This window comes from Coturnix japonica, chromosome 10, assembly GCF_001577835.2.
Source record: "Coturnix japonica isolate 7356 chromosome 10, Coturnix japonica 2.1, whole genome shotgun sequence".
Taxonomy (NCBI): Eukaryota; Metazoa; Chordata; class Aves; order Galliformes; family Phasianidae; genus Coturnix; species Coturnix japonica.
In genome coordinates, this window is record NC_029525.1 from 4,614,731 (window position 1) to 4,628,705 (window position 13,975).

Sequence of the window (13,975 nt, forward strand, 5' to 3'; positions counted from 1 at the left end):
AGCCAAATAAGAAAGAAACCAGAATAAAATGTCAGTGTGTAAATTAAAAAATACACTTCTAAAGTCAGTGTGAAAGTCTGTGTTAGATTACACTTTTTTGCACAAAGTCCCTGTATGAAACTGCTTTTTCTGTATCTAATTATAATTAATTTTCCATAGCAGGCCCCTTTGGCTCAACCAGAATCCCCTACAGCTTCAGCTGGGGAAGATGTTCAGTCTCTGGCTGACTCAATGGACTCGGACCGAGATTCCATCTGTAGTAATTCCAACGGCAGCAATGGAAAAAACAGTAAAGAAAAAGAAAAGGACAAACAGAGGAAGGATAAAGACAAGAACAGGACGGACTCGGTTGCCAATAAAATAGGAAGCCTCAGTAAAACCCTTGGGATTAAGCTGAAAAAGAATATGGGCGGTCTTGGAGGCCTGGTGCATGGCAAAATGAGCAGGGCAAATTCAGGGAATGGGAAAAATGGTGACACCATAGAGAAAGTCAAAGAGAAGAAGTCTAAGTCTCGCAAAGGTAGCAAAGAGGAATCTGGACAGTCTGCAAGCACTTCTCCATCTGAAAAAACCACTCCATCTCCTACTGACCGAGCTAGCAACTCACCCATTGAAAAGATGAACACAAAGTCATTGTCTGATAAGCAAACTGACCCGTGGAAATACAGCACGGATGTGAAACTCAGCCTCAATATTTTGAGAGCAGCCATGCAGGGTGAACGAAAGTTTATTTTTGCTGGCCTTCTGTTGACCAGCCACAGGCATCAGTTTCACGAGGAGATGATCGGTTATTACTTGACCAGTGCACAGGAGCGTTTCAATGCTGAGCAGGAACAGAAAAGAAAGGATGCTGAGAAAAAGGCTGCATTGAATGGGTCATCTAGTAGGAAGCTGGAGCCGGAAGCATATTCAAAAGAAAAGTTAGAAACATCTCCTCAGGACAGGGCATCACCTGTCCTGCCTCAAAGCCATACAACACAACTGGTTTTAAAATTTAAAGATCGCACTAGTCCCACTCCTGGGTCATTTTCTTCACCTAGTAATGGTGCTAAGAAAAGTGGACCCATTCCAGTATCTGCCCACTATAGCCATACGCCACCTGTTCAAAGGCAAAGTGTCATCCATTTGCATGATGTCAACTCCAAGCCATCGAGCTTCCAAGATGACACTTACAAGCCAGTGGTTGGCACATTGAAGACCTGTGCCACGTATCCCCAACAAAACAGATCGCTGTCTTCTCAGAGCTACAGCCCAGCCCGGATAACTGGTATCCGCACAGTGAACACAGTGGAGTCGCTGAGCTATGCCATGCCTACTGAACACAAGTCTCAGACATACACTAATGGATTCAATACTGGTGATATCAGAGACTGCTTAGAATATGCTGATGAGGATGCTCCTCAGACCTGGTTGAACAATGATAAAAATCAAGGCAGAAGCACAGTTTGCCCAATATATCCCATCCAGCAGAACCGCTGTAAGAAGGATAACTGTTCCTTTTATGGTCGTCCTGAGACTGACAATTACTGTTCATACTGCTACAAAGAAGAGCTGAAGCGCAGGGAGAGGGAAAGTAAGGGACACAGGCATTGAGGATTCTTCCGTGACTATATTTAGTTTTACCATTTTCTTACTTGCAGAGTAAACAGTGTGGAATTGCAGTAAAAGGAATCCTTCAAGAAAGAGAATAAAGGATTGATGAGTAAATAGTGTCTAGCTTTTCGCTTTTCCTGGGCAATGAGGAAATAATAGGATTAATTTATCATAAAAAAAATATATATATTATTTTCCATTTTGTCAGTGTCTTTTTTACATACTCTGGGTAAGCTGAAGGGTTGTTTACTTCTTTGTCAGTGCTGTGTGTATGTTTGGTCAAAAATTTACTAATGGTGCCTGAATTTACACTGACATCACTCAGGTAGTAGTACGATAGGGGAAAGTCATAATGCCGGAGATGAGGTGTTGTAGTAGGGTAGTATCTGCCTTGTGAGCATTTGAGATTCTGTAGCTATTACGAGAGTATTTTTTTCCTCAGCAAGAATAAATTTTTCATAGCTTTTCTTCCTGTCCAGAGGGTGTAGTGACTTTTGCATAACGCACACTTCTAACATGGCAGCATACTGCATTAGCACTAATGTTTGTACTCACTTTAGTTTGAGATGGAATGATTCTAGGAAACTTGAAGTGAAAGGTCTGAATTCATGAGGGCTGTAGCTCTTCCTGACTTTAAGTTCTCACCAAGTATTTGTACACGTCCATTAAAAATTAGATTTGTGCCATTTTTGCCTGTATTGAATTTGTAAACACATTTTATATAAAAACATTATGACCTGCAAGACTTCACTTCCTAAAATAAAAAAACCAAACCAAAACAAAAAAACTCATATAAAACTCAGTATCGTTTTGGGCACCTGAATCTCAGTAGTATTTTCACTGCTGCTGAAATTGGAAAATATATATATATATTAAAATCAAAATACAAAAATCTTACTAGATTTGGAAGATTTGATGACCAGCTAGGAGACGTTGGATCAGTTTAGAGCCGAATGAACTGCTTGTCAAAACAAGTGTTTTGCATCCCCAGATTGCCTTAGCCGTTATATGAATTTATTCATTGTTTATTCCTTTTCCAACGTTGTTGCAAACATAATTACTTCTGAGCATTTCTTGGAGACATTTGACCCAACCTGTTTTCAAATCTTCTCCTTCAGTAAGCCGTGCATCTACTGGGAGCTTTCAAGATGGATATGAAATGCCTACAGGTACAAATGTCTTCTCCTAGCACAGATGTGAATGTCTGATTTCCAGATGTTGACATAAGTACTTGCAATACATTTGAAAGTAAAGCTCTGTTCAGAAATACTTTCAAGCAGATGCTTGAAATTAGCATGTTTTCTTGAATGAAGTATATGCATTTTTTTTATGCTATTCCACCACCTATTGGTGTAATTTAACAAGAGTAGACCTTTACTGTGGCTGTGCTTGTGGCAGCGGTTCATCAGCACGTCCCTATGTTTTTTTTTCAGCTTGTTTTCATGAAGAAGTACAGCCTAACATTGCCTTCAAGAATACTTGCTCTGCCATCTCAAGATGCAGGATGTGAGTTCTGCTCTGTTCATTACAGAATAGCATTTTTCTGGCCTGCACAAAACAGGTTGTTTCGCAGGGATTGCTTCTTTTTTGCTGTACCCCATTTTTGACTCTTGGCATGGTTGGCCTGTATGCAGCTAATGCTAATTAGCCTCAAAGCCTTGTGTGAAGGAGTCTGTGAAACACAACACACAGCCTTATGCTGATGTTTACTTTCTCTCCAAAAAGCACATAGGCACTTGCTCTTGCCCCTCAGAAATTTATGCGACTTAACATGTACTTAAAATTGATTACACCAGGGAGATTTAATGAACGCTTTCAGAGTAAGTCCATTCACTGCTCCTCAGAGTCCTGGTCCTTCCCCTGTCTGCTGTTCCATGAATTCAGACCTGTACTTCATGTATTAGAGCAATATATGAGCATGCGCTGGATGTCACTGAATTTGCAGCCTTTCATAAAAGGGAAATGTTGGGAAGCCTAACGAGAAATTAAAACTCACTGGGACTTGTGTCCTTGAGGTAAGCAGGTTCTAAAATGCATGACTCTGCTTGAAAACACTGGTAAGCAGTGTCCTGTTTAAGTGTTGTGATGACATGCAAGTTCTCATTGCCAAAGAAATCTGTGGTTTCAGGTTATGTTAAAACAGGACAGAATATGTTAAATGAGACATTGGATTAGATTGTATTTGCTGTTGGGTGGGATGAAACTGGCAGGATAAAACTTCATATAATACATAGTTAAGAATTCTTAGAGCATTACAGTAGTGATGGCATTTGATGCTCTGTGAAATGTTTGTGTGAAGTTATGCTTAAAAAAACTCATTATTAGCAGCAGAGTGCACCAACCCATGGATCTGAGTCAGGTGCTTCCTTCTGAATGAGGAGAACAGTAACAGTGCATGTCTAAAACCAAGGAATTACCATGAGAATTTACTGCTTTCCATTTTTCAAAGTAATCATTTCTGAAGTATGTTTTAAAGATGTGCTATTTGCAACATGAAGTTTGCAGAAGGTCATTTTTTAGATAAGAGACTCATCTAATAGTAATTATGCCACAGGGTCTTTCTCTGTGCCTGACCTGACTCCGCGTTGGAGATGAGGCCAAGCTGTGCAGAAGTCACTTTTGGTTTTGGAGATCCCTGTTCATGTTTTTCTGTTATCTCACATGGCTGCAGTACATGCGTGTTCATGCATTTGTACTATGCCTTTTTTTTCTTCCTCTTTAACAGCAATTGGACATTATCACTGTTATTCAGATTCTAAAAGTACACACTAAAGTACAGACTGCACCCTCCCAGAACAGCTCCAAAACCACCAGGAGATGCTTAGATTTGGAGGAAGCTGAAACTTTTATAATATCTGAATGTGCAGCATTTAAACCTATTACACTTTAATTTGGTCATGAACTCAGATACAGAAGTCTGCTCATAACACAGTAGGCCTGTAATACATAATGGGTTTCAGTCACGCTTTCTATTTAAGTGCCATTTAAAATGCTGTACAAGGAGTTCATAAACTATTGCTAGACTCTATGAGTATTTTTTTCAGATGTGGGTATCAGTTGTAACAGACAGCCAACAAGCAGCTCATTCTGAAGGTGGTACAGATTATCAAAAGCAACTTCTAAATTTTTAAGTGATTTTTAAATGATTGATTGACCTCTTGTTAATGTAATTCATTGTGCTTTGTAGCTGCAATGGAAGCAGTGCATGTGACCCAGATTCCTTTAGCTGTTAATTCCTTCTTCCTAAGTCAAAGGTAACATGAGAAGCATCAGTGAAAGAAAAATGCTGTATTTGGAGATTGTGTTGCTTATTTCTTAGTGCATCTAAATAGGCCAAGTGAAGTCTTCAGGGTCGTCATTTCTAAAATCACAAATCTCATGGTAAGAGCAGTAGCATTTGATAAAGAAGGCATTGAGGGGAGATGCTTAGCATGGGTTTGTGCACCATTTGACTGCAGATCAAAGCAGTCTGCTGAGGCAATATACATACAGGCATATTCAGGGTAATCTACTTCACTTGTGATGATGAATGTGTAGATATCAAAAAATGCACAGCACAGATCTGACAAAATACTGCCCTCCAACTCCCTGACTCTGCAAACAACTACACTGGTGCTCAACTTCACCAATATGAATAGTCTTCCTGACATCAAGGAGACTGCTTATTTTCGGAAACTTAACTGTTAAGAAACATAGCATAGATGTTGGTGGGATGGAGGCCAGAGACCTTTAGCCAGTGCTTGTTCTCAGGCTGCCTGTTGGTGCTCTTACAGTGGTAGAACGGATGAGCATTGTGCCTGTGGAGCAGGGGGGATGCTTCAGGCCTTTGTGGGATAAATCTGCTGTCCTCTGAAATCTACAGACAGAATACCATTAGCAAAGGGGGCCTTAAATCAGGTGCTTCACGGACACATAAAATACTTGCAAGCTGGATGTGAGAGCAGAGCATGAGCTAGTGCAGAGCTAACGTCTTCGTAACACTGGGAAAGCTCTGCAGTTAGAAACCTGTGTGTTGACAGACGTCACAGTGATCTCAGACAGGCAGAGGTCCAGAGAAGCAAAGTAACTGATGCTGATTGTAGATGGCTTTACAGCTTTGGGTACTTCAAGTCTCTGTCAGTGTATTTGAAGCGTATTTCTTTTCAGGTATGAGAGCTCACAGAGAGGATCACCAAACGGTGTACAGCATAGAACTTAAACTATTTTGGTATCAGGCACTAACCCCTCTTTTAATTTGCACATTCATTTCCTATGTATGTGACTAAAAATACTGTATTGTTACAAATGAGAGGAAAATAACATGGTGGTGTTTCTAAGTATGTTCTGTTTGTGGACTTAAGGCTGTATTATGTTGGAATTTTACAAGCCAAGTTTAAACTGTAATATAGAAATTATTTTTATATTATTTTCAAAATATGCTACAGAGCAATATTTTGCGCCTTTATTATAAACAGGGTCATCATTTTAGTAGGTTACCTTCCAAAGTGCTGGTAGAAACTAAGCACGAAAAGAAAGCTTTGTAAAAATGTGTGTGTTGTTTCTAACTGCTGTCTGTTGTGCACATCTGTGTCTAATGAGAGTTGAGTATACAGTTTTTTTCTTAATTGAAAAGCTTTAAATTTTCCTTTCTGTATTTTGGTAAAACTCTCCTTCCAATCCCTACCAACAGCCACTTTTATAAGCAGCTTATGTATAAACATTCATCTGGAAAGTTTTCTTACCACATGAAGCGTTTCTGCACTGATTCTGGTTGACCCGGGCTGCTGATCACATACCCTGCACCCACTGATGTACAATAATTCTGCCTTTTAAAAAGATGGAATCTTGGATTGACTATTCCTTGCAAATGAAAATCAAGACTTAGGAATCAGTGCATTGATTTATCATCTGTGGGAAGAAAATGACTATAGATCATAGAGATGTCATCTTGTGATTGGTAGATGCATTGTATCTGAATATATATGGTATGTGTTGCCTCCCTGCAGATGAAGGTGTGCAGATTTCATTTCTTCATGGGTTTTTGTACTGTGCATCTTAATTACCGGCGAGTCATGCAAAAAAAGGCTTTAGGAACTGAGGCGTGTTTTAAATTGGGCATCAGTACAGATTTTAAAACTCATCTAGCTTTTGTGATTTAGTTTGTTTGCTTTTTTGTTTGGTTTTCTGCATTCCCTATTAAGTTACGTACTCCAACCAAAACAGTAGAATCTGAATGCCTAATGCGAGGCTTCTGCATCTCAGTTTCTCCTGATAAACAGGCTGATTTGAAGATGGACTGAGCATCAGTTTCTGCTGTAGCATGAGCTCTTGGTTCCAGAAAGTCAGGGGAGCATTACTCCAACACGTATTCAGGGTTTTTCTTTATTTTTCTGCTTATTTTTACTCAGTGGAAATTGCATTTTATCTTCGGTGATTTTTCCATGTGTGAACAAATAGTTGAGTTTATTCATTGATTGCTTGCCTACGGAGAGACTTGCTTTGTACCAAAAGACCATATTGTTATACATTAACCTACTGCAGTCAAAACAGGGCTACTGTATTCCACAGATGTTCTTGGATAGCATATTCGCTCTGATTTTTTTTCCTCTCAAGTAAATATGCTGTTCTCATTGCTGTTTTATCGCCTATTACCTGAATGCATGTATTGTGTCAAGAGAATTGAAATGGCTGATGCACATTTGCACTGTGGAGCACGTGATATGGGTAATAGCCACCGGGTTCCAAACAGCCTTAAAGTTACAGCTCACTGGGGACCAGGAGTCACTTAGCTGGATGCAGCCTCTGCCCCACTTCTCATTTAGCCATGGCTGTAAAGCATTCTAGCTTGCTGTACTCTGCATAAGTGTCTGCATATTCATCCAAACAACCTGTCACTTTAAAAGGCGTTTTTCTTTAAAAGCTCACAGTTCTTTGATAAGTGTCCCTATGTCAGAAGACCTTACTCAACATAAGCAATGGGGCTAAAAACAGGTGAATGTTGGGCAGTGCAGTAACCATGGCACCAGAATACTGCAGAAGCGAAGGCTATGTTGTGTCAGGAACCATTTCCTTTCAAGACTGGAAATGTAGATCTTTGTGCATTCTGGGAAAGCAGAGCATTGTTGCTTTGCCGTTTATCTCTGCATGCTGTAGCCTTTCACTTTGATGCAGAGGTTTGCCCTTCGCCAAAAAGCAAATTCTGCAGTGGCAGCATCATCTGAGATAACAGAAGTATGGACCAGTGTTAGAACTAGAGAACTAGACAGTGCCTAAGGTACCCTCTGCGGGTGCTGCGTATTTCATTTTCCTTTTTCTTTTCCCCTTTCTTTATCCTTTTATTTTTTTTTAACGGGAAATTAAGTACATGAAAACTGGTACGATAATGACTTCTTTTGTTCATGTGCAGAATCAACATAAACATGACAATGGCTTTAAGGCTGGGGCTGGCTTTCAGGAAGCCCAGAGGTAAAAGGCACCTTTTGAGGTAAATCCCATGGACTTGTTTTGCCATAGAATGGAGTTGGGATCCTTTGGCATAGAGCCTTTGCCCAGTGAAGCGTGACAGTGTGTCAGGAGCCTGAGAGCCATGGCTGACCCTTCTGGCCCGTGGTGGCTGAGCCGTGCCTGCAGTGCAGACGATGTGGAACACTGTCTAGTCATTGCCTCCAGGTTTAACTAACACAAAGCCTCTTCCCCATGCTTTTGTTTTAAAATATGCAGGAGATGTCACAGCAAACCACAGTGTCTCAGGCTAGGAGAGTGCCTGGTGTCTCCTTGTAGCAGGCTTGCAATCAGGTATAAATCGAAATACAGCCATGTAGGCGTGGTAAAAGCGCTCTTGTCTCTAGACTTTGCAAACTGTGTGCACTTATGTTTTAATACTAGCAGAAATCAGGCAATGATTTTATTATTTAATTGTTCAAGGTTCCAAGTACTGTAAATACAGTCTTTGTACTATGCACGTACAGTACACAGAATGCTTTCCCTTGGAGCCTCTCAAGGAGTGCTGCACGTACATAATCTCTTTCTCAATTGATTCAACATAAACCAAGGAAAAGAAATGGGGCTTAAGCCCCGGTTAAATAATGAATCAGACCCTCAGATCTAAGCAGCAGGGAGTTCCCAACCGCAATAACCCAGGTCAGCTTTGACAGCTTTGTATAAAACTCTGTCCAAATGATCCAGATTAGGATTAGGCCTGTGCTCTTTCCTGGGTAGGAGCAGTTCCTTCGTGTCTTTCTCAAGCCCATTGCTCTTAACTGTGGGAGCTCTGTGTTGCACTCATGATGTGCCAGCCTTACCATGATTCAGCTATGAAACAGTTTATCAAAACTGTACAACTCTTGCATTCCTATTGGAATCAGTCTAGAGCTTGATTTTGCATTCAATTTTAAGAAATAAGGTACTGTTATAAACTATTTGTCATGTCTCAAAGTTAACTTTTGCATGGCAGAGAGGCAATGTTCTCCTTGGAAAGCTTTGTTCCTCCTCATTGATTCCTGTGACTGATGTGTTTGTGTGGGAAAAGTTGAATGAGATGTTGAAAACATTGGTGCAGTTCATCTGTGTTTCTGACATTCAGTATGCTTTGTGTTGCACGGTTCTGTGTTAAAAACCAATGCCTTTCAGATAAGGGTAAATCTTGAAGGGCAGTCCAAATTATTATACACAAAGGGTATACATAGCTAATTGGTCACACCATTACTGTTGTGTAATTTGCCCTCCCCAAATTGTTCATACACGTTTTTTTTGCTACTGCTAATGTTTTCCTTTTATATTCTGCTTCCTTGACAAGTCCGAAAGCTCTTTGTTCTCATTTACCTTTTTAAGCCTCTGCTACGTTTTTCATCTCTGGTCAGTTGGCATAAAGAGTAGCTTGTTTCCATAAACATTATTTCAAATGACATTGATTTCATGCTCCATTTATAGAAGTTCATTTACTCATTAATTGAGGGTCCCTCTTCAATTATAACCATAGCTATTGATGTAAAATTAAGAAGAAATCAGGTCGGGTAATGGTTCTAAGAACCTAGCAAACCAAGCTTTTTTAAAACTGAAGCACTGTGTTTGCACCTTCACTGTGTATCTCAAAGAAGGGTGGTTGGTTCTCACCAATGCTTAAGTGAACATTAATAAGGAGTAAAGCAAGCCTCGATGATCTTTGTTGGTTAAGAATTGGACTTTTGGTGTAGTGGAACCTACCTTATTTTTCAGACCTTGTGTTTCAGTTTCTTACGGTCTTCTATGTATTTATACTCTTCTAACAAAGATTGACTTTGGATTTCAAAAAGCAGTATAGTAAGGTGTATCTGAAATGTATTTAAAGCTGAAGCGCCTTTTTGGGTTTCTCTGTATTTGATCATTTTCATGCAAAACTTTTATTACGTGTGAAAGAAATGAATTTGTCCGTTCCCATTGCCTTCCCCAGTCGTAGTTCCAAGGTGTGGTTGGTTGGAGTCACTTTTGCCTGCAATGAAAACTTTTGGTTGTTTTTAAGCTGACTGCCATATATTTCAATCCGTTGTTCAAAGGAGGTGAGCATTCAGTAATGTTAAAGGATCTTGTTTTGTTGTGAAAAGTATGAGTTCTTGGGAACCTTTTCTACATGCAGTTTTCATTCTAATTCAATTTAAACGTCATTTTTAATCTGATCCATACTTTGACAAAGATGATGTGTACGAGCTGTTTTTAGCAGTCGGATTGTTCCTTTGTAAAGTATTAAAGCACTAAACCAATTTTTGCAATAGGTAGTAAAACTTGCTTATGTTTTGAAAAACTTCCAGTTATAACTGTCGCACTTTTTATAGCAGAACTGTAATTTAATTTCTTTCTTTTATGAAAGATTACTCCAAGTAACTGATAGCTCTGTAATCTGTGTGAATTGACTTCTCCTTATTTGAAACAGAGAGAAGCTATAATGCCTATTCAATAAAATTAACTTATTTCTAAAGTATCTGTTTGCTCGAATTCTTGGTTGTGCTTTTTGTGTGCTCTCCTTAGTGCATGCAGGGGAAACTGGAACCTGGAAGAGAAGCACACAGGGGGCATGCAGCAAAGCAGTGGGGTTATAATCAGCTCCTCATAAACTTTCATTCTCTTTCTGTTATGTCACTCTGTTTCATTTCAAGATTAATTTGCGTAAACTAAATAATTGGTAAAAGCCAGAAACCAGGCACTGTAAGGTCTGTTCTGTTTTTTATAATGCTCCCAGCCCTGTGGCTGTAAGGGCACAAGGCCGCCCCATGCAAGGAGAGCAGTGCTGCTGTGCTGTGCTGGGCTCTGAGAGCTGTGGCTGTCCTCAGGGAATCCATGCCTGGAGACGACCTGTGTCATCAGGGCAGATGGGGCCTTTGTGGAACAGCTGTTTTGGAACTAGGGCTGGTTGGCTTTGGTAAATCTAAGTGCGGAAGAAATCATATTGAGATACAGTGAGTTATTTAGTGGTTAATTAACCTTTTCTTTAAAAACCTTTGTTTCTGGTATGAATTTGCCTGGCAGGAATCTGCCATTGGGTCTCATTGTTTCTTGTACCCTGTGCTGGGCCCTCTGTGTGTGTCGGAGCTTTCCAAGGCTGTTGCATAGGTGTATTTCCAGTTCTGTAACCTTCCTCGTGCCTGTGCTTTGACTCTCCTCCTGCTTTTTAACACCTCCCTTGATCTGTAGATAACTGAATTTCAGTGTTTCAGTCAAGATTTTTTTCTGAAGTGCACTCCAGATGAACAAGAGTTAATTCAGGCAGACCCTGCTGCAGACTGCAATGAACAGAAGGTGAGTCCATCATCACAGCGTCTCTTTTAAGTTAGTTTCTAGTTCTGTGTGTATGAATATATATATTTCATATAAGTTTCAGTATCTATTAATTTCTTAACTGAAAATACTGTGCATTTATGCTCAAAAACGTCTGTAGCTTTTCTGGGCTTAAGATGTGCAAGGAATTCTGCTTCAGCTGCCCTTTGACTGAGTCTTTTTCTTGTTTCCTGAGCAAGAGCTGTCAACCTGGTGAGTAGCTAAGGGGCAGAAATTTGTCTTTCTAAAGGTCTGTCCTAACCTTTATTCAATCAAACAGTCTGTACCCAGTTTACCAAGCAGTCTAAATTACTCTGTATTAGGATACTGTATTCCACAAATATTATTAATAATTTATGAAGGAGTCTTTCTCTGGTGATTGATAAGATGATCTGTTATTGTGGGGCTGGCTGCTGTGGATTGGTGTTAAAGTGTTTATCGTTTAAACTTATCTTTTCAAGTATGATAAAAAGCTTTGAAAGGGTGTAAGTTTTATAACTTTTTTTTCCCCCCCCCCGCATTTTATTTTATCATTCTTTCATTCTTGGTTAAAGTTTTTTATTAACCATTTTATTAATTTGCTCACATTCACAGTACACCTTTACCTCCAGTAGTTGCTGTTTGATAACCTCTTTGAACTGGATATAAATCAGGTAATAAAATAGATTCCACAACAAAGTTCCAAGTCCTTGAACACACCTACCTGTTCTGTACATCCCAAAGGTTTCCATTGGTTTCCATCTGCTGATGTGCTAACCCATCGTTAGGACGATAGGTGGAGAACTGCAGGACAGCTTCCTTCAGGCCACTTATAAAACACACCCTTCAGATGGCGGAGAGGATGAAATAATAGCCAGAGAAGGAAGAGTGTAGGGTGTAGGAATGTTTGATTCTATCTGCTAGTCCAAGCGTAATCTGAAAGTAAGCACCTAAGCTTGCTTAAGAATAAAGCATGAAAAACTGAGCCCTCCAGAGGTGGTGACTCAAATTTAACTGCATGTAGTATGTCTAAAGTGCTTTATAAATCTCATAACCAAAATATGTTGCTATCTGAACTGGAAATACTTTGAAATACAACACCCTTGAGTATCTAGGAGAGCTGTTTGTGCACACATCTTCAAATGCGAGTTTCTGGGAATTTGTTCTTGTATATAAGGACATTGTAATATTAAACTTAACCTGCCTTGCTGAGTGGTACTGGGACTATATTACCTTTATTGTACTGGTACACAAAATAATTCATCTGTCCTTATTTTAATTGATTTGGAGGCTGCAGTTGTGCAGTATGATCTGATTCCTGTGTCCATCGAGAGCTGTATCAGTTCCACCAGTGCTGCAGGAAAGCCCAGCGCAGACTCCTTTAAAAAACTGGAATTTGCACTCATAAACCCTATGAGACTTCCCTGGGGGAAGGACATTAAAGCAATGTAAGGCACTGCTTGTAGAAATCTAGCAATGGTTGTCTTTTCTGATGAGCAGCCCAGTCAAAATCCAAACCCTCACTTCTTTCAGCTTGTGTTGGAGACCTGTTTCATTTTTTACTGTGTACTCAGAGCTACCATGGGTGAGTCAGCACAGAAGTTTTCAAAATAGCACCGTAATTTGTCCTTGTCTCTAATCTCTTCTATAAGAAGTTTAAATGAGGGAAAACAGTGCCCATAAGGAACGGTTTATTTGGGTGTGCTAAAATTGCTGTGCTTCGATGAACCTTTCTCTCGTGGTTTCACTGCACCAACCGCAGTTACCAGTAGTAGCCATCTTCTCATCTCCTGCTGTGGGGATGCAGGAGGCCCTGCTGCCATCACAGGCCACTGCACAGAGAAATTATTGTGATCAGGTGAGCATCCCCCTGGCAGTAGTGGGCAGCTCTGTAGCCAGAACGGACAGATAGTGTGTAATATATTGGTTATCTGGCCATAAATAGCCTGAAAAGAAGTTTAACAGCATGAAATGTAAGTGCTAAGTTGATTTTACTTTATATGAAAAGAAAGTGTATCATGGAGTCATAGTATCGTAGTGCTTTGCAGAATAGTAGTGGATTAATTTCTTCATTCTACAGGAAATCATCCTCAGGATGCTCAGACTTACACAAAGGTTGAAAACTGCAGGAGTGACTGGAACGAAAGCCAAGGAGGCCCAGCAGGCCATAAGTCCTCCACGGGGTTCAACAGCATGTAAGTCACGACATGTCTAAGTTTTTCAGGCAGTGCCTCACGTAGGCACCAGCTACTAATATGTCTCAATTAATAAGTCTGTGAATATAGGTACTGCAGACAGGTCAGAAAGAACTGCCTGCTTAAGGCCATGTCCACACAGGGTGTGTAGGAGCAGCGAGGAAGTTCTTAGGAACAGTTGTAGAGGAAACAAGCATCCGTCTGTGCCCCATGAAACCTTCTGTTAGACCTCACAGGTGATCCTCATCCTCTCTCTGTTTCCACAGGCCTGTGTCCACGCTGCTCAAAATTACATTGCTTGAACCTCCTCCCTCCTGAGGCAGGTGCTGCCATCAGCGCAGTCTGTCATGTGCTGTCATTTGCTTTGTCCCTGGTTGTGTGAGCTGCTCTGGCTCCTGCCCCACAGTGACTGCCGACAGTTTAGGAGGATAGATTTTGCAGTG

The 13,975-nt window shown here is 40.3% G+C and overlaps 1 protein-coding gene across 7 annotated transcripts in view; it reads left to right on the top strand.

Annotated features, from left to right (window-relative positions):
* The window catches only part of OTUD7A (OTU deubiquitinase 7A), a 105,726-nt gene extending 95,201 nt beyond the window's left edge, over positions 1-10,525 (top strand). For 6 of the 7 annotated variants that reach the window (XM_015872691.2, XM_015872692.2, XM_032446782.1 and 3 more), the window contains one exon: positions 160-10,525. In XM_015872691.2, the coding sequence (XP_015728177.1) occupies positions 160-1,593 (1,434 nt within the window). In that variant the 3' untranslated portion in view covers positions 1,594-10,525. The remainder of the gene's footprint in view (positions 1-159) is intronic. The other variant, XM_015872690.2, reaches the window with a different exon arrangement.
* Positions 10,526-13,975: the final 3,450 nt, after the last annotated feature.